Genomic DNA, 27540 nt, shown 5'->3' with positions numbered 1-27540 from the left:
GATCAGAAGTAAACTGTTAGCTAGCTAGTCACTGTAAGGGGTATTTCTTCCCTTTGAAGGAGGTAGGCTACTGACTTCCATCGGCTTCAATTCTTTATGCTAAGCTAACACTTTATGCTAACATGGAAAACGAGCCAGTGAATGCAAAAAAATGAAAATTAAATCAAACGTCTCTTCTATGTCTGGCTAAATTCGAAAAAAGGTATATTTCCCAAAAATGTTGGTGTATTCCTTTAATGAGTTCCTTTTCCTCTCTCCCTACAGGTAATCGCAGTGTCTGGGCTATCATTCCTGAGGAGAGGGACAAACATGACAAGCAGTTTGACACACTCTCCCCCACCCTCGGCTTTGTATCAGGTAGGTAACACATCAGCCCCATTTATGAATAGCTTTTCCCTTTTCCTCAAAGCACTCTCAAAATAAAAAATAAAAATAAAATAAAAATGAAATCATAAAACAAATTAAATATTGTAGGCTTGACTTGATTCAGTTATTGCAAGCAAGGGATGTGCTACCAAACATTAAGTGTTATTTACTTTCTTTTCCTTAAATACGCTCTGTTCCAATACTTTTGTTCACCTAAATATTGTATGGTCTGATACCAAAGGTGTTCTAAGTAGTTTAACACATCTCGGTATAAATACCAGGAAATAAAAGCTGAAATTCTGAACTTTTGTCTCCTGTTCTTTTGTTCTCAACCACAAATGTATTCATTGTATTGCAAAAAAAAAAACAACGGAATCAGCCTTGCTGTTCAAATACTTTTTGAAGGGACTGTACATTGGATTTGTAGTTACATGCTTCTTGTAAATAAAATACTCAAATATAGTCCGATTGGTGTAAACCACTAGCTAGCTAGCTCTTTGACATATCCCTTGGCTAACCAGCATGTTGCTTGCTAAATGTATTGCAGTGCTTTTTAATTTATATTACTTTTCAACTTCTACAATAGTCAGTACTTAATGTAATCTTTATGACTTTCAGATGGAAGCCTAGGCTAGGAATGTCACGTATGTAACCTATGAAACTAGTCAAAATGCAGGAGGAAGCAACTTTGAATAAGTTGATCAATACAGACACAACAAAGAGATCCAAAGTGTTACATCACTTCCACTCAGTTGAGTGCCAGAAGAAAATTTCCTGAATTAATTACCGTATTGGGATGCACACAACCTGCGATTATAAGGAGCTTGTTTTTAGTACAGTTACAAGACTTCAATATGATCATCGAGCGAATTAGTGTACTGAACTTCTGAGGAAGCCCAGGTTGTTCCTCTACATTTATTGATGTGAGACAACATGGCCCTATAGCCTACTGTATAAACTTACATTTTTTTCGAAATTATTTTTCAGTAATGGCTATCCCATGTGCATTTTAAAAATAATAAAAATAAACAACAAATTTCCATTTTCCATTAATCTTTTCATGGTTTGCAATCAGAATTGTAACAGCTCTTCATTTTTATGATTTAGATAATTAGAAAATAAGTATACATACTCGAGAGCCGAGTCTTATGCTGATCAACAAGTCTAATGGTACGGCCTGTAGCGTAGTGGTTAATGTGCATGACTGGGACCCTCCAAGGTTGGTGGTTCAATCCCTGATGTAGCTATAAGATCCGCACGGCCCTTGGGCCCTTGGGCCCTTGAGCAAGGCCCTTAACCCTGCATTGTCTCCTGCTTAGTCTAATCAACTGTACGTCGCTCTGGATATAAGCTTCTGCCAAATGCCATTAATGTAATGTAATGTAATGTAATTTTTACATAGAATGAAAAACAACCCCACCGCCGGACAGTAATGAAGACGCGTTGATAGTCTGTGGGAATGTGTCTGACCCGGTATTCAGTCGCAAACTGAATAACAGAGCTGTGGAAATTAATGGTTTGTATTGATAGGCCTACATTACAGGGTTTAAGTCTTTGATGAGCCTGTCAATTCATACTGTTTTTGTATGAACCATAACGCTAAACATGCTCGCTCGTGTACAGCATTTTCATATTTTTAAGGTTCACCGAATGCAAAGATCAGCATTCTACATTACTATGTAACTATTCAAAAAAGAAATAAATAATACGTTAAGACTCAGGCTGCAATTCCAGAGAATTTGGGATAAGGGTTAGATAGATGCCTTGACTGTAATTAATGGTGTACTTAAGTACTTCTTTGCAGTATCTATACTTTATTGACTTTTACTTCCACTCAACTATATTTCAAAGTAAAATATCCTACTTTTCATTACACTTCTTTCAGGAGGACATGTTGTTACTCATTACTCTGTGGTGGGGAAAAAATTGCATTGTCTATAATATCTCAAAGAAATCTCAAATTATAATGATTCTTTCTCTAGCTAGCTAACGTTAACGTTTCTTACAAAGTCGGCCTGATCAGAAGTAAAGTGCTGGCTAGTCACCTGAGTTTTGTCTACAGGTGAGAAAGCGCACTTTGTCCCGGATCTACCTCTACCTCTACCTCTAGCTCTATGTGTGCAGATCACTGCACTCAACCAGTGGAAGACTGAAGGATACATGCGTGTTTAACAGTTATAGTTCTAACTTCTCCAAAAACAACGTCTCTCACTTTTACAATTTCTTTTCTATTTATTTTACAAATACTCATCATACCTTGTGTAAATAAGACTGCTTTGGAGTTGCTGTAAGGTGTATTTCTTCACTTTGAAGGAGGTAGGCTACCGACTCCTATAGGCTTCAAGTCTGGGGTGGAAGATCTACCCTTTACAGAGCTGATGTTAGCTTAAATTTGCCGTATGTATGAATGAGCGTAACATATATTTCGAGGAACCATTTTGTTTCTCAATTTGTGCTATACTTTTCATATGTGCAATGATGTATAGATTAAACCTAAATAAGGTTAGAGCTAGCTATTTTAGCTTGCTGAATTGGCTTCATTACAGTCCCCTTGGTAGCTAGTTGAAGATAAACTGCCAATGAAACCACTTATAACCTTGCTTTAGTTTTGACCTCTTAGTTTTATGGTGTAAATCTGTCAGTCTGTGAACATCGTTCATGTCAATTTCTGGTTGATCGTAAAGTGAAGACTCCCATTATCTTACTTAGCAAGCTAGCTAGATGTCTTGCATAGTTTAGCTCGGGACCCTCAATCTCTGGTTTGGATGCCTACCTTAAATACAACCGGAAATTATGGTGCTCGGCTTTGCTGGAGCATAAGCTGCTACCGTGGCGACGTGAAATAGGCCCATTAACTTCACCTCAGTCTTTCATTTTATCACTTCAATAATTGTATTACCTCTTTTTATTAATTTATTTTCTATGTAGCATAGCAAGCATAGCATGAACATCCAGCATATCATGTGTGTGTCTACCAAAGCATGCCCAGTGAGGATATTTGGATTAAGCTTATTGGCGAACAAGAAGAGGGTAGCTTAAGGGTGTTAGCGACCGGCAGCCTCAGACAGTAGTGTCAATACAATACTCTTAAACAAATAAAAAACAAGCTTACATTTACATTTTTGTCATTTGGCAGACGCTTTTAATCCAAAGCGACTTACAAGTGCATAGGTTCTTCCACAAGTCAAAGCATCACATCCATAACTAGGAAAATACACATGGAAGGAAGCCATATCACTGCCCACAGTTTGGTTCGGACAGCTCGTAGAGCATCATAAAGCCAAGGACTGGGGGGGGTGGTGAGGGGACACAGAGAGTCAAAGGAAGATGAGAGGATATGAGAGTTGTAGCAGCATCATCGGGAGACAGTCGAGAGAAAGACTTGGTTGGTTGTTGTGTAGCTCCTTGTGAAGATGAGGTCAAGAAGGTTGCCTGCTTTGTGGGTGGGAGGGGAAAGAGTGAGGGTAAGGTCAAAAGAAGAAAGGAGGGAGAGAAAGGTAGACTGGGTGGACTCTGAGTTGTGGTTGAAGTCACCCAGGAGGATCAGGGGGTGTCATTGACTGGTGAGGAGCTAAGGAGGATGTCCATCTCATCCAAGAAGCTCCCCAGAGGACCCGGGGTGCGATAAACAACAATAATAAACAGTTTGCACGGCAAAGTAACAGAAACCACATGAAATTCAAAAGAGGAGAAGGAGAAGGATGAGGAGAAGACACTAGATCTCCATGAGGATGAGATTAGGAGACCTGTGCCACCTCCTCTGCCAGAGGTTCTGGGTGTGGGGAAAAAGAGAAGGCAGAGGAAAGGGCAGCTGGGGTGGCTGTGTTCTCTGGTGAGAGCCGTGTTTCGGTTAAAGCAAGAAAGTCAAGGTTGAGGTGGGAGGCATAGGCAGATATGAAGTCTGCTTTCTGGACGGCGGACTGGCAGTTCCAGAGGCCACCAGCCACACAGAGATCAATACCAGCGGATCTGGGAGGGAAGATGAGTTTTGAGATTTTCTGTCCATGTTGGCGGGAAGCGAACCTCCTACCTGACTGGGACCTAGGGAGAGGAGAGAGGACAGGGATGGGAAGGAAACACATGGAGGGAACTAGGGAGGACAAGAGGAATACTACGTAGTGAAATGAGGGCAGGCAGCAAAAACAAAATCAAACATCAGGCTCTCAGACAGCGTGGATGGACACCCGTAGATAGACACCCTCGACTTTGTATGCCTGCGACTTCGTATGCTGAGGCAGGTAGCTAAGGCTGCCGCACCCAGCTGCCGCTGGTGCGCTACACAACTGCTTAAATAACACTGACGCTGAATACAGAAAATGCTACCAACCCACTGCAGAACACTAATGCACACTGAAGTGAGTTCAGGTGTGCCAGTAATTATACCCTAAGCAGGGTGCAAACTATTGGCTCCTCCTACAACAAAAGCTGTGGCCTGCCAGCCAGTAAAAACAATAGCCTAACTCAATAGCCTAGCTCACCTGAGAGAAATAAACACCTAACCCAGTTTCACTGTAATCTAAATAAACACCACTTGTATTAACTAATAAACAAACAAACAAATAAATAGCAGAACACTATAGTGACAACTAAACTGAATTAGAAACAGCAAACTGATACTTAACTAATCCAGGAGAAAATGCTACCAACCCACTGCAGGACACTAATGCAAGCTTGTCAGGGAGGTGAGACTATTATCATGGGATACTTCAATTACCCAAGTATTAACTGGTTTGGTTAATGGTTAACCGGACAGGGAATTTTTAGATGTTATAAATGACCTTTTTTGACACAGCATGTCAGTCAACCACCAAGAGGGCAAGTGATTCTAGATCTTGTGTTATGTAATGATTCTGACAGAATTTGTAGTATAGGGGTTATGGTACCATTTGGGATCATTCCACAATAGGTTTTGATGTATTTTGGCAAATTAAGAGTGGCTCCTCTAAGTCCAGCATTTATCATTTTAGGCTTGCCAACTTTTTAAGAAGATGCGATCACATTTAAGTAATCTAGACTGGGAGCAAGTTCTTGATTGCAGGACTGTGAATGAAAAGTGGGGCAGGTTCAAAAGGGTTATACGTGATGTGCTGTGTAAATTCATTCTAAAGGTGCGGACAAGTACGTTAAAAAAACCTTCTCCACAGTGTCCCTGTTCAAATGCATACAAGCTGCACTGTAGTTCATCCTTGTAAAATTTCATAGAAAAGAAATTAATATTGGTGGTTTTTGTTTAGCTGATGTCAATCTCGCAGTTGACCAAAGTAGCTTACTTTTTTGGTGCATTAGCTTGCTATATAGTACTATTTAATGTAGCAGTTCAGACAAAATGGCTTACAAATGGGTTGCAACTGTGCCCCACATAAGATTAAACTGCCACCAGACACTGGCAGTAATGAGAACTCTGTTACTTCACCCCGGATTCCGCTGAGAGCATTGGCAGAAAGCGTTTGCGGCACCTTTTCTAATGTTGGGTAGGCATTTTTTCTTGTCTGCCTGAGAGATGCTGTATTCTGTGAAATACACTGAAGCAAAAAAAGATCATTTTTAAATGTCTTCTTTCGGGAGCATACACAATTTGGTTTTTTTATGAGATGTGCTGCAGCAGCCCGGTTTTACCTGGGTTTTTTTTTTTTTTTGGCTTGCTTCATTAATCATTTGCCGGAATGCAATTGCAGGAACTCATTTCAGAAGTGTTCATGTCATTTCAGTTAATTTCAAAAGGGTTGTAAACCATTAACAAATACACCAAAATAAGGTATTCAGTCAAATCTTGACTTTAAAATCAGTAACAGTGGTATTAGTGTTATCAAGGTTTGTGTTATTCAACAAGCAAAGACATGTCAGGCTTATTTGCTGCCATAAAATACAAAGGACTGATTAATAAACTGAGTTTCTGTTATTAGTCCTTCCACAGCTGCCTTCCTCTCCATCGCTTTCTCCCCTTTTGTCTCTCACTCACTCTTGGTCTCCCCTTCTCTCACTCTTTACTATTGCTCTCTCCCTTTCCCCTGCCTCTTCCCCTTATTCTTTCCTTCCCTCTTTCCTTCTTTCTCTTGCTCTCTCGCTCTCTCACGCATACACACATGGACACACACGGACACACACACACACCCAGACACACTAGTATAGAAGGTAAATGGCATATACCATATCTGACATTAACATACTTAAATGACGGGTCGTATTTTGTGTATTGCAGGCTTACTAACGGCAGGGACATGCACGTGGGTGACAAAGGAAAAACCAACATAGTCTTAGTAAGGTGTTGGGCCACTCATTCGTTTTGAGATTTGACTGGATTGTTCTTAATCACGTGACTATTTCCTGAATGATGATGTGTTGGAGGACAAGCGGCCATAGCAACTCACTCATTTTTGTGGTCAAACACAGGGGTTAAACTAGGCCTAGATGTGATTGCATCTATTAACTATTATTATGATGGTGCCTATCAATGTCAGTTTTCATATAAAGGTCTGATGGTTGACCAGTAACAGAAGAAAACAAATATCTAAGAGGGGAACTTCACTTCTGCAGCAACCCTCTGCGTGCCCTCTGTAGAATTGGGTTGTACCAGCTGTCCTTCTGTTCAAATGTAGTCTAGTTAACTAGTTTAAAAAAGCTGGATTATGGTGATGAATAAAAAAGAAAAGGATTACGGTGCATTTCACATGGAGACCAAAAACGACTTGAAATAGAGAGATAGGCAATGCTGGGCTTAGAAAACCCCCCGTTTCTACTCACTGCTTTGTGATGTTCCAATTTCTTGAGTTTTTCATTCCATGTTGTCTTTGCCCCTGCAGGAGATCAGGCACGAACGTTCTTCATCCAGTCTGGCCTGCCCTCGTCTGTGCTCGCCGAAATATGGTAATGTCTGCATAGAAACATTACCGACTGCTGTTTTGGGAATGTGTATTTCAACCTCACCACATTTTTTTCTGCTCATATTTTCTTATAGATGCACTTCTTTAGGGAAGGTGTGATTCGAATGCAGTTTTCTGGGAGATGTTGTATGTGAGCAGACTTGGACAAAAATACAACTTTGCTATAAAGTACAAACTACCCCAGAAGTAAAATGATCCAAATAAATACAGAAACTTAATCAGAAAATAATGCAGTGATATTTTGAATATACCAAAAAGCATTTCTTAAGGATCATGTTTAATGGGCATGGGGTCATTTTTGATTTGTTGTATCTTCCTTCAACACTTGTTTGTTAGTTTCCTACAATTGTTGTCCATTCTGGTCAAATGTAAGAGGCTTTGTTGCATAAAAAAGATCTGTAGTTTATGACCAACTCCCATTATATCATGTAAATATTTCAGTTTTATTTTAATTTCTGAATAGTTGGTTGGAATAAAAATACTATGGTCAACAGGCTTGTGCGGTATCCAATATCCACACCTTCATACCAAGAAAATACTGAGAAAAACAACTCCAAAGATAGAAATGGTGAATAATTATACAAATTTTACCATACACATGGTTGAGGGATGATTTGCAGCAGTAAACAGAAACAGGTAAGTTTCAGTGGAACAGAAACAAAAAACAAAAAACAAAAAACAAAAAAAAAAAGTTTTCTGGGACAACCAGCCAGCCATACAAATAATTGCACTTCAGGGAGAAATAAAATATGTCATTCTGAAACAACGTTCCCATTCTATCCCAGCAATAGTTAATCTCATTGCAATGTTACATCTCGCATTTAATTCAAACGACAATCGCTGCCAGAGCTGGAATATGTACAGATTTTGTCCGTGCACTGGGTGCACTTTTATGTGGCACCCGATACACAGAATACACCACATGCAGTGAAGATATTCAATGCACTAAACATGTGTTTTAACTGCACTGTTTACGATATGTCTCTTTCGCAAAATGTGGTTCGTAGGCAGTCCCATTCGCTGATTGCGTAATGAGCTGTAGCCTTCGTAAATAAGACGTTAATTTCAGGTAGACTGCAATCGCACCAACATACATTGGTCAGGCCGCATTTTGCAGTGCACATTTCATGCAAATAAATCTGGCTCTATGTTTTTTTTTTTTTTTTTTTTTTTACTTTCAAATCAAACATAGCCAGAGTGGCTAAACTGAAACATTAAATTATATTATTTTTCATTACTTCCAATGTGCTGCGAAGTCATGCTAAATAATATAGTTTAATATTTGGGAACCATAAGTTTGACCTCATTTTATCAAACTACCTGTAAGGCTATGCCCCATTGATGCTGCACCGTTGAACCCGAATTGAGATTGAACCTGCATCGCCTATTCATGTGCAATATCTACCTATTCTGGCAGCTATGTACTTTCGTTCCTATTTTTCATTTTCCTACATTGTTTTTCTTGGTTTTCTTCACATAGCCTACACAAGGATATTCAAAGGCCGACATTGCATTGGCAGCACATCTGGCTTCTGTAGTTATTGTTAACTGTCCATTTGATTGTTTCTCTTGGCTAAATGCAGCTAACAGACTAGACATGCTAGCTAAACTTATTAATAAGCAGAATAAAATTATGTTTGTAAAACTTCCTGTATGTAGCCTTTTTCTAAACCCGTTACCAGGTGCTTCACAAAGGCGCAAACCAAAAATGTGTGTCTAACGTTATCGTATTGCTGAGTGGTCGTCCGCAGTTTTATCTACGGAAAGTTTTTCTTGGCTTATGGAATAACACCTTTCAGGATAACACTTATATCATATGAGCTCACAAGTCTCCCCAACACTACCTTTTAACCACCTACACAAGACTCTTGTAACTTAGTGTAGGCTAGCTATAGCTAAAGTTTTCAGCTATCAGCTACAACGTAGTGCAGAATGTTGGATCAAGTTGGCGACCATTTCTAAGCCGGGATTGGTGGACTGCACTGTCGATCATACATTTGCTCACATATTCAAAAGTTAATTTAGCGCGTCTAAACTTGAAATGCATGCAAACTCACATTCAAACTTGAAATCCAATGTCATTCATGACCAAATTGTCCTTGTAGAGAATTCCAATAATTATTGTGCAAGGTTTCTGTAGGACACAGACATGGGTGTAATTCCTTTCTTTATATAATATAATAATTCCTTTCTTTGTATAATTTATAATATAATAATCTTTACTAATTTTATTTGCTCTAAATATTACTAAAACAAAATTACTGAAGCTGTATTATGGGACAGAAGTAAACATTTTAGCTGCGCCATGAATACCTGTTCCAGTAGAGCTTATTTGAATTAAATATTAATTTGCTTCTGTATTTGTTTAAAGGGCTCTGGCAGACATGAACAAGGATGGGAAGATGGACCGGCTGGAGTTCTCCATTGCCATGAAGCTGATAAAGCTGAAGCTGCAGGGCCAAAGCCTTCCCACCGTGCTCCCCATCATCATGAAGCAGCCCCCTGTGCCTGCACCACTGCCCATGGCAACTTCCTCAGCCCGCTTTGGTAACAAAGGGACATGCACACACACACACACACGCACACACACACACGCTCACACACACACGCTCACACACACACACACACACACACAAGCCTTGAGGCTGGTTTGAGCCCATGAATGTGAACAGCTGGGAAAAATTGGGGATTTCTTCTGCTGGGTAAATTTAGAAAGCCATTGTAAGGAGTGCAACTGTAGGCATGCATGTCTTGGCTTCTTGCAAAACACTCCAGGTGGCTGTTCAGATGTGTTCTGTTGGGGGAGGACATATCCAAAGGCTTTATTTTGTTCATGCAGCATGCATTCATCTATAACGTAACACAGGTCCTTTTCTGCTTGGACAACTTGAGTGCATTTCTGCAGGTCTATCTGTCTGTCTGTCCCTCACAATGACACGCATTCCTTCTGAAGTCTAATATTTTGCGAGGCTTTATTTTCTAGCATTTTACTTACTCCATCGGCCTCTTTGATTTTGCCGTTTTTATTACTGATTTCCACTAGAGGCCTGTCTGCCGCTGTCTATTTTTCCAATAATGTTCATACATACCACTAGAGGCCAAACAATGGCTACACTGCTCTGAATGGCAATTCTGGCAGTTTAATTTGAGGAGCAACTTCAGTATTTCAAAATGGAAATTTTCAGGTCCCCCTCTATACATGTGCCTTGATTCTGAAACTGGCGTCTCTCACTCCCAGGGATGGGATCCATGCCAAACCTATCCATCATGCCCACCGTGCCTATCCTGGCGCCCATGCCCATGACTACCTCCATGACGTCGATGAGCTCGATGGGCACCATGGGGCCCCTGATGCCCACTGGGCTACCCATGCCCCTCCTGCCATCCCTCAGCACCCTAACCCAGCCGAACGGGCCGACCACCATCTTGCAACCCACCCCTGTTGCCATAACCTCTAGTAAGTTGGCAGTTCCGCCACGCTCGTCCTTGTGGCTCAGCACGCCACGCTACTTTGTTGAATGTGGAGCCATATTGGAGATCACCCAATATGGATTTAAATACCCTCGAATTAAGCGTGATAGTCTTTCATTTTTATTTTTATTTTTTGTTATTTAAATACATTGGCACGTACTGTTCATGATGACTGGTGTCCATGACGAACAGATGCTCCAGGACCTGTAGTATTTTTCATATTTAAAAAAATTAATAGAGACCACCCGCCATATTTAAAAATGCATGGGCTCTATTCCTACATAAGTTCTGTAGCCTATTGGGACGTAGTGATGGTGGGTGAGCTGAAAACTGGGAAAGCCAAAACCTCACAAAACCCGAAAATGCAAGCTCAAGTCTCCCTGAAAGATAATTTTGAAGCAGATAAAACAATGGGTTTTTACACAAATATATAAACAATGTGCGCCTCCAATTGTGAGCAAAAGGTGCAAAAATACACAAATCACGAGCAAGAATAAATGCAAAGTGTATTCAATTTATCTGTAGGCTACTACAGACAAACATGTACATGCTAAACGAAATTATAACACCAACGACATATAGACTGTGCTGAAAATCAGATTTTAAAAGACTAAGTAAATAAGTGCATCACAATAAATGCAACGCTCTCCTGCTTGGCCAACACATTGAATCTAATTGTGCAATAATAGCGCTGCTGAAAGTAATTTTGTGCATATTAATCAGTCACTCAAAATGAATGAATTGCAATTGGCCTAGTGATGAAGATGTTGAAGGCTGGTGGAATTAATTATTTTGGATACACTATGAAAGACCAATACATTCACACCTCGATACCAGAACCTGTGTCCTGTTGGCTTGGATGGAAATGGAACAAACCACCTGTATTTCTTTTCTGAGTTGATTTTTCTATCATTCAAAAATGCAGTTATTTTAAGCCCAAATAATTCTGGAAAATTGTGGAAGAAGGAGAGTACTACATTTATAGTGTTGGAGTTATTTTAATTTTGAAGTCCAAACACTCAATGGTTCTTTCGGTTAAGCTGTTTAGAGAATGAAGCCAGGATAACTACTGAAAAGTGGCATATGCAGCAGCCTTCAAACACTGGGTTGTGCAGTTCTGTGTCAGAAAGGTGAGAGGTGCCCCAGTGTCTGTGATAGGATGACTCAGTCTTGTTTTTTTGTCTCTGCAGCTCTCCCTCTGTCCAACTCCTTCTCTTCCTCGACTCTTGGGTTTGGAGGAACAAGCATGACCAAAACTCAGTCCCTGCTGGACCTTGGGTCAAGCAGGTGAGTGCAAAACAGTGAAAAAGGCCTAAGTCTTGAAATGTGACTGCTTCTTATCACGTAGAAAATATTAGCTTGTATTAGTTACTGTTTGCTTCACAAGTGAAATTTCTTGCTGCATTTTCTTGAAATTAATCAAACTGTCTCTCCTCATTGGCTGTATTTTTTTCTATAGCTATCACTTAAAGCAAAAATTGCACTTTAAATATGTACATTTTAAATTCATAGTAGTTTAATACGTTCAAACTTTTATTTATATTTTTTTTACAATAATTGGCTTTTTGTGAGGGAAAATGATGACCAGGCAAAGAAAAGAGTGAGAATGAGGAATAAGGAGAGCAGAGTGAGAGAGTAAATATGATAAAAATAGCCCAAATTATATTTGACAAGGTCTTAATGATCTATGGGTTTCAGGGATTTAAAAAAAAAGAAAAGAAATAATAATAATAATAAAAAAATAATTGAAAAATTTTACTTTTTAGTAATTAGTCTGTTCTCTATGTGTTTAGCCACCTAATTATTTTTGACTGTGGATATTCCTTGAGTTTACTTCATGGAGTTTATTTATTGTTATTGTATGTATTTACTTTGTGAACATTAGGGTAAATATCTGTTCAAGTTCAGTTATTTTGATGAACATTAGGGTAAATATCTGTTCAAGTTCAGTTATTTTGATGAAACGATAGCCTTAGTTGTAGGGTAAACACGTCTAATCTGAAATGTAACCTTTTTTTAACCATTTTGGAATTGCAACCGGGAACTGTTAAGTTTGATAAACGATAAGCTACACCGGGATCGTTGAAATCCAAACAGTACCCAACCCCTACTACAGTGGCTACACTACAAGATGCAAACCGCTGATGAGCCTGAAGAAAGGCGAGATTACGGTTTGCTAAAAAAGCACCTAAAAGAGTCCCAAGAGTCCCAAGAGTTCAAGTCCTGTTATTAGCATGTACCAGAGTAATGGAAAGAGGAAAGAAAAATGGGAAAAAAAGGAAATGCCCATAATCCAAAGCATACCACCTCATCTGTGAAACATGGTGCAGGGGGTGTTATGGCTTGGGCCTACCAGTGGAATGGGCTCACTTGTCTTCATCGATGATGTGACTGCAGACAGAAGTAGAACTTTTTTTTTCAGCTCAGCCGACTTTAGCTGAGTGTTCGTTCGTCTACAAAACATTTGGACGAGTGAGATGCCGGGGTTCAAATCCCACCGTGACTCGGATCTGGGTGGGAGTGAAAATAAATTAATTTCAAAAAATGGTTGCTACCGTTTCAAATGGAGGGGGAGTCAAAGTGGGGTGAGTCAAAGTCCCACAGAATGTGGCACTATCCAAACCTTAGAAAGCAGAAATGGCAGAGAACTTGAATTCCCCTTATTATGAAAGTGCAGTCTGTATGTATTTGGACAGTGGTACAATTTCTGTTATTTTGTACTCCAGCACATTGGATTTGAAATGCACCTTTCATTTGAGGGTATTTTCATCCATCATGTCTGATTCTCGGCTTTTGATTGCCTTTGGTGTCTATTATTGGCATTTGAGGACCAGAGTTGTGTCAATGAAGTCAGAGTCTTCTATTTAGGCTTAAGCCATATCAACCTTTTGAGGCATAAGGTCTCAAGATCTGTTTATGCCTGTGTGTGGCAATCTTAGTCAGCGTACTGAAAAGCTTACCGTTTGTTTGCACAGGTGAAAATGTGTGTTTTATGTAAGCCTAACAAACTATAACAGCTAAATTATAGCTAAAATGCTCCTTAACTGTTAGTTCAATGCCATACCCCTAGCTGCTTGTATGCTGAGCTGAAGTTATACTGTAGTTGCACACGGCAGTACTTTCCCAAGTACTTTTCTACAAGTATGCAACAGCAAAACATACCTCCTGAGATATTTGGAGTGAACAATGGCCATTCTATCGCTCTTTCTTCAAGTTGGCACATGTTTGGAATTGAAAACTATTATGGATTTGGTTCGCTGTTACCTCCAAGAGCTTCACTTTCTTCTTCTTCTATCAATGCAGTTCCAACTCTTCCTCCACCACCTCCCTGGCCAGCAACTCTCCAAAAGTGGGCTCCTCGGACTGGACAGTGCCGCAGTCTTCCCGGCTGAAATACCGACAGCAGTTCAATGGGCTTGATAAAAACATGACCGGGTACCTCTCAGGTCCGTTGGCCACTCACTCTGACATGTGACAGTTTCCTTTTGGCCTGAGACTGTCATGGCCACACAGCTTGGCTTAGCTCAGACCTACGTTGTTTGCCTACATAACTAGCTGGCTATATAACTAAGATATGATAGCCCACCACAAACGCGCTAAACACGCATTATTGAACACGTAAAGACATAAAAGGAACGTGTAGCTGCCCAAATTGCACTCCAGACAAGCGATCACTGAAACTGTATTATTTTGTTTATCTAGTTAAAAAACAAACAATACCAGCTATTGGCTATTACTAGTTCGCTTCCTGAATTTACAGATATCCACCTTAAGCACGACACTTGTGCAATTGCGACTATGTTCGTATTGATAACAAATTTCATGAAGCTTGATATCAGATTTTTCCCAAACTTGATATCAAATTTCAAAAGTGCTCACATCAGTGTTTTTGGTGTTGGTAGCTACCTCCATTATTATCATTGCTTAGCTATAATAGCCTGCGATTGTGCTGAAATAGTAGTTTGTTAAAGCAGACTAAGTCACATGTATGTATGTACAACGTTATCACTCGAGATGTTAATATGGGTTGTTAATTCCATTAAACGTGCGCAACAAAAATGGGCCTCTTCCGAGGAAGGGGCATTCCTTTTGTTTTAGCTTTAGTTTAATCCCATACACACAAAACCGACATCAATAGACTCTGACATGACAAGCATTCTCCTGTTGGCATTTGATTAAAATTTTCGAGTGTTAGGATATTTCTATTGTTTACAAACATGTCAGAACATTGTTTGGCTAGCTCATTGGCTAGCTAGCTGAGCTAGATGGTTGGCATTCCCACGAAAACAGGTGTTCTCTTTTACGCACCAACCAAAGACATCTAATAGTAGTCATGCTTTGCAAACTGTTAGTTTTGTGGCAAATTCATCATTCTATGGGTTTGGTAGGGCGTCCTGATTACTGATGCTTGCTAGTACTATACAGGCTCACTAGCCGATAGCTAACCAACTAGCCTATATACTTGATAGCTATGAACAATCTTTCCTCTCTGACCAGAACCCAAAATTTGATTCTGAATTCTGAGAACTGATATCAAATTTCTGAAAAATTATATCAAGTACATTTCTGAAAACTGATATGAACTTTGAGACAATATTGGCAGCAATATTTTCACGTATTACTCCATAAATTGATCAGCAGGCACCAATAGAATTGATTCATAATCAGACATTATAATTGAAGTAACCATTGATTGTTCTAATTCCTTGGCTCTAGTTACTCCAAAGGCAGTTGAAACAAAACATTCCATATTTCTCGTGGTCATAGCGGACCCACAGAAATACTTTGGTCCAACTCGGATGAAATCTGCATTTACGTTTAGCTTCATAGCCCTGCGATGCTGGTGTTTAACAGTTTGTGTTTTCTGAACTTATTAGCTGCTTTGCTTGGCCAGTTGTAGGTGGTTAGTGGAACATAGGGAGGTAAAGCGGATGTTGCGGGAATGATACCTCTGGCATACTGCTCCCTATTAAATATGACTGAAGGCTAAACATAAGTTATGTAATGTTGAAGTCTGGGTTCAAAGTATGTGTTTCATGGTTTAAATACATACCTATGTGCTGAATACAATGGGATAATGATACGGGGACTTGTAAATTTGTGAGAGTGATTTAATGCTTCATGCTTATATTATATTACTGCTGCTGCCACCTATGATGAAGCATAGCATTTAGTAATATAGCGGAAATTCTGCGGGACATCCGCTTTACCTCCCCATATTGCAGATAATATTTATTGATTCTGGCGAAAACAAAATGACGGTCAACTTTCTAACGTTACTTGTACCTGGGAAACGGACACTTTAAGTGTCCTTGGTGCGTGCTCTGCTGTAAAGAACAGACGGGCTCCGTTACTGTGCAAGCAAAGCAACACAGGCAGTGATAAAGTTACACTTGAGATTACATACATTTTTTTTATTGTGCGATCGGGAACTGCATTAGGCATTCCACTGGCCCAAACACAGACTTTAGTTGCCCTGGGCAACATGGCAAGTGTTAATGTCGAACCCGGCAATCTAGAAAAACACTGCTCACTCAATAGCAAAATAATAGGAATTATTGCGTAATTACACAATCTCATTCTACTATCAGTATCATCCAAGAAATACGGAATGAATATATTACCATTTCAAGATTACATTTTTCCACGTTTAGGTATGTGTACCACAGTCACATTTCGGTAACACTTCACATGAATTGCCTAACTAATGCAGTTGCTAGCTCACTAATGAGAAGTTGATCTGTTCAGCTTTATCTATTTGTACATCATTAATTCATGTTAATGACTACAGTCAGCAGAATTATTGGCACCCTTAATACAAATGAAGAATGATACACAACACGGATAATAATCAATATTTTATTTGGAAACATATGGAAAAACTGCAGTGCAGTCTGTATGTATTTGGACAGTTGGTACAATTTCTGTTCTTCTGTCTCTGCGGCAGCATATCGGATTTGAAATTAAGCAATAAATGTGAGGTTAAACTGTCCCCTTTAATTTGTATTTACATCCATATCAGGTGATGTGTATTGCGATCACATCCCTTTTAGTTGTATTAATTTGCTTCCTTAGTGCAGGTATAAGAAAGCTTTCAGTATCTTTGCATCTATGCCTATTTCTAAGTTGTTGTTTTTTTGGCTTGGACTCTGGTCCTCATATTGACAGAGCCAATAACAGATTCCAAAGGCAATCAAAAACCTAGAATCAAGACAAGATACTGAAAGCGTTCTTATACCTGCACCACTGAATATGCCTGACTATTCAGAAACAGCTGAGAAGCCCCCTGTCCATGTGCATTTCTTCTACTGCCTCATATCCATTGTTTAATTTTAAGAAGAATGGAAATTGTACCACTGTCCAAATACATTGGACTGTGCTGTTTAGATATGTATATGCTTTGTTTTGTATGTCACTTTGGATGAAGCATCTGCTAAATACAGTGTAATGTATTAGATTTTAACACACAGAACACACTTTAATCACATTGTAGCTTAGTGACTGTAAGCCATTGTGCTAGTGATAATTTCACTCAAACCAAGAGATTTCAGGAAAAGGGTTTTAATGGTAGGCTAATGTTTCAACAACAAAAACAAAAGTGCACAGATACTGTAGCCAACAAAGCGGTAGGCCTAAGAGAGCAAGATGAATAACATGCACTAAGCTATCATGAGATTACAAGTATTTTTTCCCAGGTGGCGTCAAATGAAAAGACAACAGTTTGGTTTTTGTCAGGTGTATAAAGTTAAACATCAGTCATATACTTCATGCTCTTATTCAAAATTGAATAAAGGAAGTAAATGCATCATGTGTAGCCTCCTTGTATAATGAGGTTTGCCCTTATAATGCTCATTAACCCCACAATGACGAGGCCCTGCATTTTACACGATTGGATTTGCAGTGGTGCAGCTGCACAAAGGGGCTGTCTAATTTAGATATTAGACGATCGACTCGTGATCCCTAGGGTTTTATTTGGCCTATCTAAACACGCAGACGATTGCCCAGCCCTACTGCTGATGATTCACGGAAGAACAGTAGCTGGATCCCTTGTTGAAAGTTCCCTGGAGCCTTGATTGAATGATTTAATTTGTAATTGCATGAATGTACAGATGCCACTGCCTGTCCAAACACTAATGATATTAAACACAGTAATAATGATGGCACTAAGCACTAGCCATCATTATGCATTTATGCGTTTGCTGATGAGAGGCAGACCTAACCCTACGTTATTTTGCAGGTTCTCAGGTGAAGAATGCTCTGGTTACAACAAACCTGACTCAGACACAGCTGGCTACCATATGGTAAGTCTGTATTTGATATGTTTCAGACTGCTTGGAACAGTTTGTAGCCTTTGTGCCCTGGTTCGTAGTGGCAGTTAATGCAGTAGTAACCTGTGGAATCCTGCTTGCTTAATCCTACCCAACCTCGGGTCAAAGATCATTGTCTCAAGACACTGTGGATTCCGGAGTCTGTATTCTCAAAATGTGTCAAGAGGAGGAGTGTTGATCTTGGATCAGTTTCATTTAATTGTTTATTTTGTTAATTCCTTTGTTAGTCCATTTAGCAACATTTTGTCTAGGCAGTCTTGGGATACATACTGTGGAAACAATAAGTACAACTTATTACATAAGCATATACAGTCATATTCAAAAATATGTAAAAAGAAATACATAAATATACATGTACAGTTGCGTACATACAAAATATACATCTACAGTTATATATTGTGTACACCGATCAGCCACAATATTAAAACAACCTGCTTAAACCAGTTTTGCTGCATTACTGCATTTGTGATAGAATATATAAACCAACATGAAGACCAGAGAGCTGTCTTTGGGAGAAAAGTAAGCCATTTTGAAGCTTAGACAAGAGGAGAAATCATTGGGGATAGCTTGTACAACAGCTTGGAATGTCTTGAAAAAGAAAGAAACGACCAAGGAAAACATCAGCAGTTGATGACAGAAAAATTGTGAGAGCTGTGAAGAAAAACCCCAAAATATCAGTCAGTGATGTCATAAACAATTTCCTCAGGCAAGGGAGAAGATATCTCAATCAACCATTCAAACTAGGCTTCGAGAGCAGCAATATAGAGGCTATGCCGCAAGATGCAAACCACTCATCAGTAGTAAGAATCGGAAGGCGAGATGACAGTTTGCAAAGATGTACGGAGATGACCACAGAAGTCCTGGAACTAAGTTTTATGGACTGATGAGACCAAGATTAGCCTTTATTAAAGTGATGGAAAAGCCAATGTGTTTTATTTTAATTAAAATTGATCTGCTCATGATGCCAAACGTGTACAAGCTCATCTGTGAAGCATGGTGGAGGTGTCTTGGGCTTGCATGGCTGCTTCTGGAATGGGCTCACTACTCTTAAATAAAATCAAACAAAGTGACATTGGCTATGTATTTACTCAATCTAAAGGAAATATTTTGTGTCATTCCATCACTACCTGTTTCGCGAGAGTATAAAAATTGGGTAACAAGCATGCAAAATCTGTTTGTCTGCCATCAGCATGAGAAATGCCAAATAACCGTCAATTCAGAAGACACAGATGGCAATTGAACAAGTCTGATAATGGGTACAAAAAAAGAATATTCAATATATTCAATATATTGTATTGTGGTAAACTTACCACGAATATCATCCCCATGGACAGGAAGGAAGATGGTGAGGGAGGCTATAAGTAACAAGGATCACAGTTTAAGAACTGGGGTCACCACGTTTCAAAAAGAACCATAAATGAGGTACCATACCTCAATATCAAAAAACTCTTTGAAAGCATGGCAGCCCTTACTGGCCACAATAAACAACTCCAATAGTGCTCTAGGGGCATTTTAGGATAAATGGCACAATGAATTCGACAAAGTACCAGTTTCTAGCCTTATCACAAATTATTGGTAAAGATTCATGGCTGTCATCTTTGCCAGAGGTGTTTGTGCAAACTATTATACCAGGGGTACCAATAATTGTGGAACCTGTTTTTTGGGGAGATCAATTTATTTGAACATTTTTAGAATTTAATTGATTCCATTGAATCATTAATCACACTACACATGTTAGAAAATATTTTGTCAATAAATTTAGTTTTTTTGTTTTTGTGCACATGTATCAAGGGTGCCCACTGTGCATACAACCAATTAAAGGTATGATTACATATAACACCCAGTATACAGGTACCTACCAGTCTGTACTCCTAATATATAGTTACCCATCTTGTAGCATGTATTTTAAGGCAAATATTTTAATCAGACTACTTTTGTATGATTTTGTGGTATGCAAAGGTATTTTGTGTTGCAATTTTAAAGGGTTGGTAAATAATGTGAGGCCAAACAAGCTCTTACTGTAAACTGTGACTCACAGGTGTACTTTGATGGGGAGCTAAAGGCTGCTATTTATCTCAGCTGTACAGGACTATACTGGGAACTGCCTATAGTCTGCACCGCATACTTTTCAATTAAGTTTCTTTTTATAGCTGCCCCTTTCACACTTCTAGAACATTTTAATCAGAGTCCAGGCATTGAATGGGCTGTATGCTGACAGCCTACTCTCCTTGCTCTCCCACAGGAGCCTGGCGGACGTGGACAAAGACGGGCAGCTGAAGGCAGATGAATTCATCCTGGCCATGCACCTGGTGGACATGGCCAAAACCGGCCAGCCACTACCCTTGACGTTACCTGCTGACCTGGTGCCCCCCTCTCTCAGGTAAATGGGCATTGGCGATTCTGCCTGCGGAAGGGATCGGCTCCAGTGCCTTGTCAAACCTTTTTTTCTCAGAACTTGCTTGAAATGAATTTGCTACCTTGGAATGCCTGGGCTTAGTTAATCAGTATACTTCTGACAAATGTCATGAGTTCCTTAAGCATAGGAAGACCAATGTATTAATTACCTGCATGTTGATGTGTGTGCATGCATGTGGATGTTTGTGTGTGCATGTGTATAACATTTGTTTGGCTTTGGTTGTTTTCCAGAGGTGGGAAGTCTGGTGATTCTGTGAATGGTACAGTGCCACCCCTCTTTGTTGGAATCCCAGAGGAACTGGAAGCAGAGCCCCCACAGAAGACCAAGTCCAATGGTACAATGCGCACACACTCATAGTAATTACATGAGTTCCTTTTAAGGATTGCGTGGTTACATTTGAATTAGACATGGAAAGTATACACTCACTGAGCACTTTATTAGGAACCCCTGTACACCTACTTATTCATGCGATTATCCAATCTTGTGGCAGCAGTGCAATGCAGATACGTGCTTCAATGGATATGCTTGGCTTGAATCTCTACTCTTGTGTTTTCCAGAAGATAACAGGCGCTGAAACTCCACCCTTGTAGAGACGTTAACATTGGCATACAAATATCATGTAACATAACTTGGCTAGCTTGAGCGATATGGCGGATAGCTCTGACTTTGCTGAGCTGAGGACAAGCTTTTCGATTTTGACAAAGAAATACAACCTGACAGTTTTGAAGTGAAATGTAGAGAGGAAGAATTGCGTGAGCGAGAGAGACAGACAGGGGAGGACGAGGCAGCCGAAGCTAACAGAGAGCAGAGAAGTGGGAACAAAAATTGGTGTCAGTGTGAGAACTGTGAACCCATGCCTACCAAGACAGAGCCGTCGCTGCCACGAATGGGATCGAGGGCAACGGCTGTTGGCCGAAACCTAAGATGGAGTTTGCATCACTGCCAGTAATCACTGGACGTGTTTTCCCTTAGAAGATTTTGTACGCTGATGTTACAGTATTTTCGTGGGAGTGTCATGTGATCGCCTTGGATGGGTGCCCACCCATAAACCAGTCTCTGCGTTCAAGGGTGGAATTTGAGTGCCCGTTACCTTCTGGGAAACACAGGCTGGAGATTCAAGCCAATCCATTATTTGGATTAAATTCTGGGTGTAGGCCTTTTTAAAGTCACCGTCAGTGTAGCTGTTTCCTAAATAAGGGGCAAAACTTCTAAGGGCACATCTGGGCATCAAGAAATGCATGTCAATCAAATGCAACAGTTTGGTGATGTTTATCGGTTGCAGGCTTGATGCAGTTATTGCAAGTAAGGGATATGCTCCCAAATACCAAGTGTTATTTACTTTCATTGACTTAAATACTCTCTGTTCCAATACTTTTGGCCACCTAAAAAGGTCTGATACCAAAGGTTTACATCTAGGTGTAAATACCAGGAAATAAAAGCTGAAATTTGAACTCTTGTCTTGTCTTCATCTTTTTATCTCAACCCAAAATGTATTCAATATATTGCAAAAACAAAGGAATTGGTCTTGCTGTTCCAATACTTTTTGAAGGGACTGTATGTTCTATTTTCTTACAGTATTTGTTCAGTCTTTGTGTGTTACTTCATTTTGTAGCGCTCAATCAGTACTGAAAAATGCTAATTTTGTGAAACGTATAATTTAGACTAAATTATACGTTTCACAAAATTAGCATTTGTTTGTCACATTTCTTTGTGATCTGTCAAGTGTATCCATTTACTGCAAAATAGCTGTGTCACTACCACAGTCAAATAGGCTCTGCTCTTGAGCCATGGGGGCAATATTCTTACCCCCAAACTGATAAACATTTTGAATATGTGCTCCTTTTGTGCTACAACAACAAAAGGAGCACATGTTCAAAATGTTTAGCTCTGTAAGTGAACCCTACAAATTCTCCTTTCTCAGTTGCACTGGGATGATTGTCAGTGTCCTGTTGTTGAAATATATATAATGTCAATGCCTTAAAGGTTTTGTGTGTGTGTGTGTGTGTGTGTGTGTGTGTGTGTGTGCTTGCTTGCTTCTCAGTATCGTTTGAGGACAAGCTGAAGGAAAACTTTCAGCGAGGGAATGCTGAACTGGAGAAGCGTCGGCAGGTTCTCCAGGAACAGCAGCGCAGGGAGGAGGAGCGGCGCATGCAGAAAGCTCGGGAGGAACAGGAGCGGAGAGACAGGGAGGCCCATGAGCAGGAGATGAAGAGGAAGGCAGAGGAGGCGCGGAGGTTGGAGCGTCAGCGTGAGATGGAGAGGCAAAAGGAGGAGGAGCGACTGAAGGAGCTGGAGAGAAAAGAGGCAAGTTTCAGGTTTTGACTTATTTTAGGACTTTATTTGTCATTGTTACAGCCTATATGTATTAATATGTGTATTAATCATGAAAAAAAGTTAAGTTAAATGTTTGCATTTGCTCCCCATTGCCACACCTGCACTTCTTCGTCATGACTGCTGTCTGTTCTGGCCCCATGGTAGTTTGTGGAATGACCTTCCTGTGGATGTCAGAGTCTCTGACCACTTTCAACTGAAGACTCATCTCTTCAGGCTGCACCTTTCCCTCCCTACCACCACCATGATTAGATTAGCCTTGTGCAAGCCATAGATTATAATGGCACTTATACAGTTGTGTTCAAATAAACAGCAGTGTGTTAAAAAAAGTGAATAAAGTGCAAATTCTTTTTTTTTTTTTTTTTTTCAATTTGGTAGCCAATTGGACCCCGTCTGATTCAATTAGAGCTAGTATTAGATACACCACCCACACCCCGTCCCTCGGCGGCCGGCAGGAGAGCGACAAGCCTTCTTCAAGCCGTCTCGTCTCACAAGTCGTGACCGTGATTCTGAGGTGCTCGAGGTGCTTGTTTTTGTGCGGCGATCTACTAACCCTGCCAAGTCCCTCCCTCTGGAGCAGCGAGCCAATTATTGCTGCTCCACATGAGCCGGCCAAACTTGCCTTTTGGCAGGACCGCGAATCAAACCCTGGTCCCCGGTATGCAACTGCAGCAAACTGCAACCGCAAGTCTGCTGCGTCTTAGCCTGTTGTGCCAATATTTTTTAATAGCTTTTAGTTCAATATATCAAACACATTCAATTCCAAATCAAAGCATGAGCAAATTTTATGAAGTCTGCATTATTCTTTTACAGGAAGCAAAGAAAAGGAATATTAATCTGTTCAATCTGTTTTTTCAATAAATTTTTCAAGATTTAACTTTAAATTACTGAACTAATATTTAGTTGCATAACCATTTTTTTTGATAACTGCTTTGCATCTGCGTTGCATCGAGTCAACCAACTTCTGGCACCTAGAAACGGGTATTTCAGCCCAGGATGAATGAACTACATTCCACAGTTCCTGTGAATTTTTGGTTTTTGCTTCAGAAACTGCATTTTTAATGTTACCCCACAAGTTTTAATGGGGTTGAGGTCGAGGGATTGAGCTGGCCACTCCATTACATTACATTATTGGCATTTGGCAGACGCTCTTATCCAGAGCGACGTACAACAAAGTGCATACCCATAACCAGGGGTAAGTGCGCTGAAAGACCCTAGAGGGAAGTACAATTTCAATTGCTACCCGTACAACAAAGATAAGGACCAGGGCCAATTATTATTATTTTTTTTTAAACAACAAATAAACAAACAACAAAGCAAAAGTGACCAAACTTAACTATCCAAATACTGCTTACCTAGCCAACTAAAAATACCAAAACACAAAGTAAATCACAAAGACAACAATTAAGGATCACAGGGAGGTAGGGAGGGATGGGGAGATGTGCTGCTTGAAGAGGTGCGTCTTCAGTTTGCGTTTGAAGGTGGGGAGAGATTGTACAGTTCTGACCTCAACGGGGAGTTCATTCCACCACCGTGGAGCCAGAATAGACAGTAGTCGTGAGCGTGAGGTGGAGGTTCGGAGAGGGGGAGGTGCCAAGCGCGCCTGTGGAGGCTGAACGAAGAGGTCTGGCAGGGGTGTAGGGTCCGATGATTTTTTGTAGGTAAGCTGGGGAAGACCCCTTAACTGCTTGGAAGGCTAGCACCAATGTTTTGAATTTGATGCGAGCCATGACATGCAGCCAGTGGAGGGAAGTAAGCAGGGGGGTGACGTGTGAGTATTTGAGCCCTGAGGAACTCCTGTGGCAAGGGGCCGAGGTGTCATGCACTGTTTGGTAAGCTGACTGTGACAAATGGTGTCTGCCTGCCTTCTTTTTGTAGTGTTCTCATAAGAAAATGTTTGCCGAACACATGACTTGATGCTGACTTTATCTGACTTTAAATTATGTCTGCTTGCTTTTGTGTTATGTTTATGGATATCTTCCCTCTGAATCAACAGATTTGCTAAATATATAGGTGATTGAGAATTGAGAATTACTGTAATATTTTGATATCCTTTTTGGATGCCGAGGACCAGATGACCAGACGGTAATCTAAAGTGATTGAATTACTTTATTCATTACATAGGATGGTAGGTAATAGGAACACCATCTTATGTCACTAATACCGTGAGCAGTGAGTAGCCATTTTGTTTTTGTAACCTGTTGTACAGGTTATTGTGCCACCTTTAGGTCTAGTTGTGGATCTTTAGCCAAGCCATGTCTTGTTCCAAAAACAATACTTGTGGTTTTAGATACATTTAAGATGTGACCCATTCATAAACCAGGTCCAGTTCTTTTGACAGAACTTGGTTAAATTCATTTATAGACAAAGCAGCATAATAGAGAGTGGTGGGACTGATTAATCAGATCAACAGAAAACAACATAATCTATTAATAGTTTTACTCTCACACATCTGTGTAACTACCCTTTTCGTATGTCATCATATGCAAATTGTTCCAACCAACCATCATAATATGTCTAGTCGATACTCCCTAAATTTTAGTCACATGGTATTGATGTAATGTCAGCTAAATTGATCATTGCTCCCCAAGTAAATCTTGGATTTTACTTACGAACAGTAATTTCTCACATCTGAGATCACCTGTCAAATTACTGTAGGGCACAGGTGCAACACAATTACTGTACTGCGCTTATCATGGAGGAACCTGCTCAGGCAAACATTGAACAGGGGCAGGTGCCTGCTTATCGAAGAGGAAGATAAAGAGACATATTGTAATTCTTCAGGCTATTTCAATTTGCAGTAAATGCATGTTTTAAGTTCATAAACAACACATGAACTGTGATGTATTGGTGATTTCCAACTGATCCCCTCCATTGTGTTTTCTGTTTACTGTCTTGCACTGTGTCATAGTTTCAGTAAAATTGATTCTCAACAATTTTGCAGGAGACTGATTCAGAGACTGATTTGAAGTGAATCTATCAAATGTTCTTCCCAGGTGTTTAAATTAAAATTTGAATGTTGGTTGACATCATGTAGACCACGCAATTTGAAGGTCCCAGCATTTAAAGGTTCCTTGCTTGCGGAACACTCATGTACAGCCATAGTGGGTCCACTACGCTATGTCACTCTGTGCCCTTATACCCGCCCAGGCAGCCAAGTTGGAGCTGGAGAGGCAGAGGAAACTGGAGTGGGAGCAGAGAAAAAGGCAGGAGCTGCTGAAGCAGAAGAGCCAGGAGCAGGAGGAGATCACCCAGCTGAAAGCCAAAAAGAAGAGCCTGGAGCTAGAGCTGGAGGCTGTGGTGAGGAGTAGCTTGCCTTAGGCTAGTAGTTACTTCAAAGCTGACGGAAGCCATACCTTTATTTGGTAGACAATCCTATTCTGGAATAGAGCCCGACTCATTTATTGGAACGCCGAGATTATCGACCGATATTGGCCGTCACATCTATCATTATCGGTGTGTATTTGGGCCGATATTAAGAATACATAAATTACAAGTGCATGAAGCGCCAAAAGCACTTCAGGTCATCATTACATAGTTTGCCCACCAGAGAGCACCTGTAGTCACTGGGATTGAACTACCAACCTTCCGCATCCCAGTCAAGCAACATAGCCTCTAGGCTACAAGTTTAAAAGTTGATAACATCATATTGACATACTCGTACCTGTCATGTACTTGGATCCCCAGGGAGACAAGCACAAGCAGATCTCGGACAGGCTCCGAGATGCCCAGAGCAAGAGGAAGGTCCAGAAGAGTGAACTGGATCTGGTCAATCAGAGCCGGGACATTCGCATCCTGGAAATCAACAGCCTGCAGAAGCAGTTTGAGGTTTGGCCTGGTCTTTCCTCCTGGAGAGCTGCAGCACTCTTAACAGCAGTGTCGTCGATGATTAAAGCTTTGATGCTGTCTCAGTCTGATTCTTTTGATCACCTTGCTTTGAGCACTTTAGTATGGCAAGCCTTTTAATTCACAGGCTAAACAAATTTACACAAGCCAGCTGGGTAGCACGGATCTCGCTGCGCTGCCAAGATAATCTCCGCTTCCTAATTCCGTAGCACTGAGCAACCCAACTGGACATATGACACCTACCCAAATCAACCCAATAAAACACCAGTACAGTACAGTAAATGCCTTGTAGCAGGATCTTTGATTTCACATAATTCCTTGCATTTAAGAAAGACAGGAGATAAAATGATTTTCCTCAAAGTCATGGGTCCAATCCAGAGTCATGGGTACAATCCAGAATGTACAGTGGTTCCCCTCATCTTCAGCCTCTTTTAGTGCATTTACTAAATTGCAGTGGTGCCTGCTGAGCAGAAAATTGACAGTGTTGAAAAATTCCCTTTAAATGTATGATTGGTCTGAACTAGGGTTTAACAGAATTCCTGGCCGAACCATTTCCCTGGAAATATGAATCTTAAATTACAATAAGTTCTGTGATATTTTATTGATTTAATTTGGATGGCTCCAATATGTTCCGTAGGGTCACTCACATAGTGTTCTTAGGATCTGGTGAGGGTAGGAGGGGCTAGGCTGTGAAGGAGGACACTCTACTGTGGACACTCTACTGTGCATGTTCAGGGCTAATGTGCTCACTGCCCATTGAATTTGGTGAACCAAGGTGATTCAACAACCTCATTGGCCAATTTTGTGCATTATGTGTAGCAGTTTGTGAAACTGTGGTTGTTTTAGTCCAGATGTTTTGGGAAAATATTTATTAAAATGCATGTTATTACATATGACTTAA

The 27540-nt window shown here is 40.3% G+C and overlaps 1 protein-coding gene across 1 annotated transcript in view; it reads left to right on the top strand.

The window, feature by feature from the left end:
* Positions 1–236: 236 nt before the first annotated feature.
* Positions 237–27540, top strand: part of itsn2b (intersectin 2b) — a 79259-nt gene continuing 51955 nt past the window's right edge. The window contains exons 1-12 of the mRNA XM_061243587.1: positions 237–357; positions 7167–7230; positions 9619–9794; positions 10486–10704; positions 11909–12005; positions 14022–14164; positions 17956–18019; positions 20289–20426; positions 20693–20796; positions 22504–22770; positions 25948–26093; positions 26481–26621. Coding sequence (XP_061099571.1) covers positions 237–357; positions 7167–7230; positions 9619–9794; positions 10486–10704; positions 11909–12005; positions 14022–14164; positions 17956–18019; positions 20289–20426; positions 20693–20796; positions 22504–22770; positions 25948–26093; positions 26481–26621 — 1680 coding nt within the window. The remainder of the gene's footprint in view (positions 358–7166; positions 7231–9618; positions 9795–10485; positions 10705–11908; positions 12006–14021; positions 14165–17955; positions 18020–20288; positions 20427–20692; positions 20797–22503; positions 22771–25947; positions 26094–26480; positions 26622–27540) is intronic.

Source organism: Conger conger, chromosome 5 (assembly GCF_963514075.1).
Source record: "Conger conger chromosome 5, fConCon1.1, whole genome shotgun sequence".
Classification (NCBI taxonomy): domain Eukaryota; kingdom Metazoa; phylum Chordata; class Actinopteri; order Anguilliformes; family Congridae; genus Conger; species Conger conger.
This window is presented reverse-complemented; position numbering and strand designations above follow the sequence as displayed.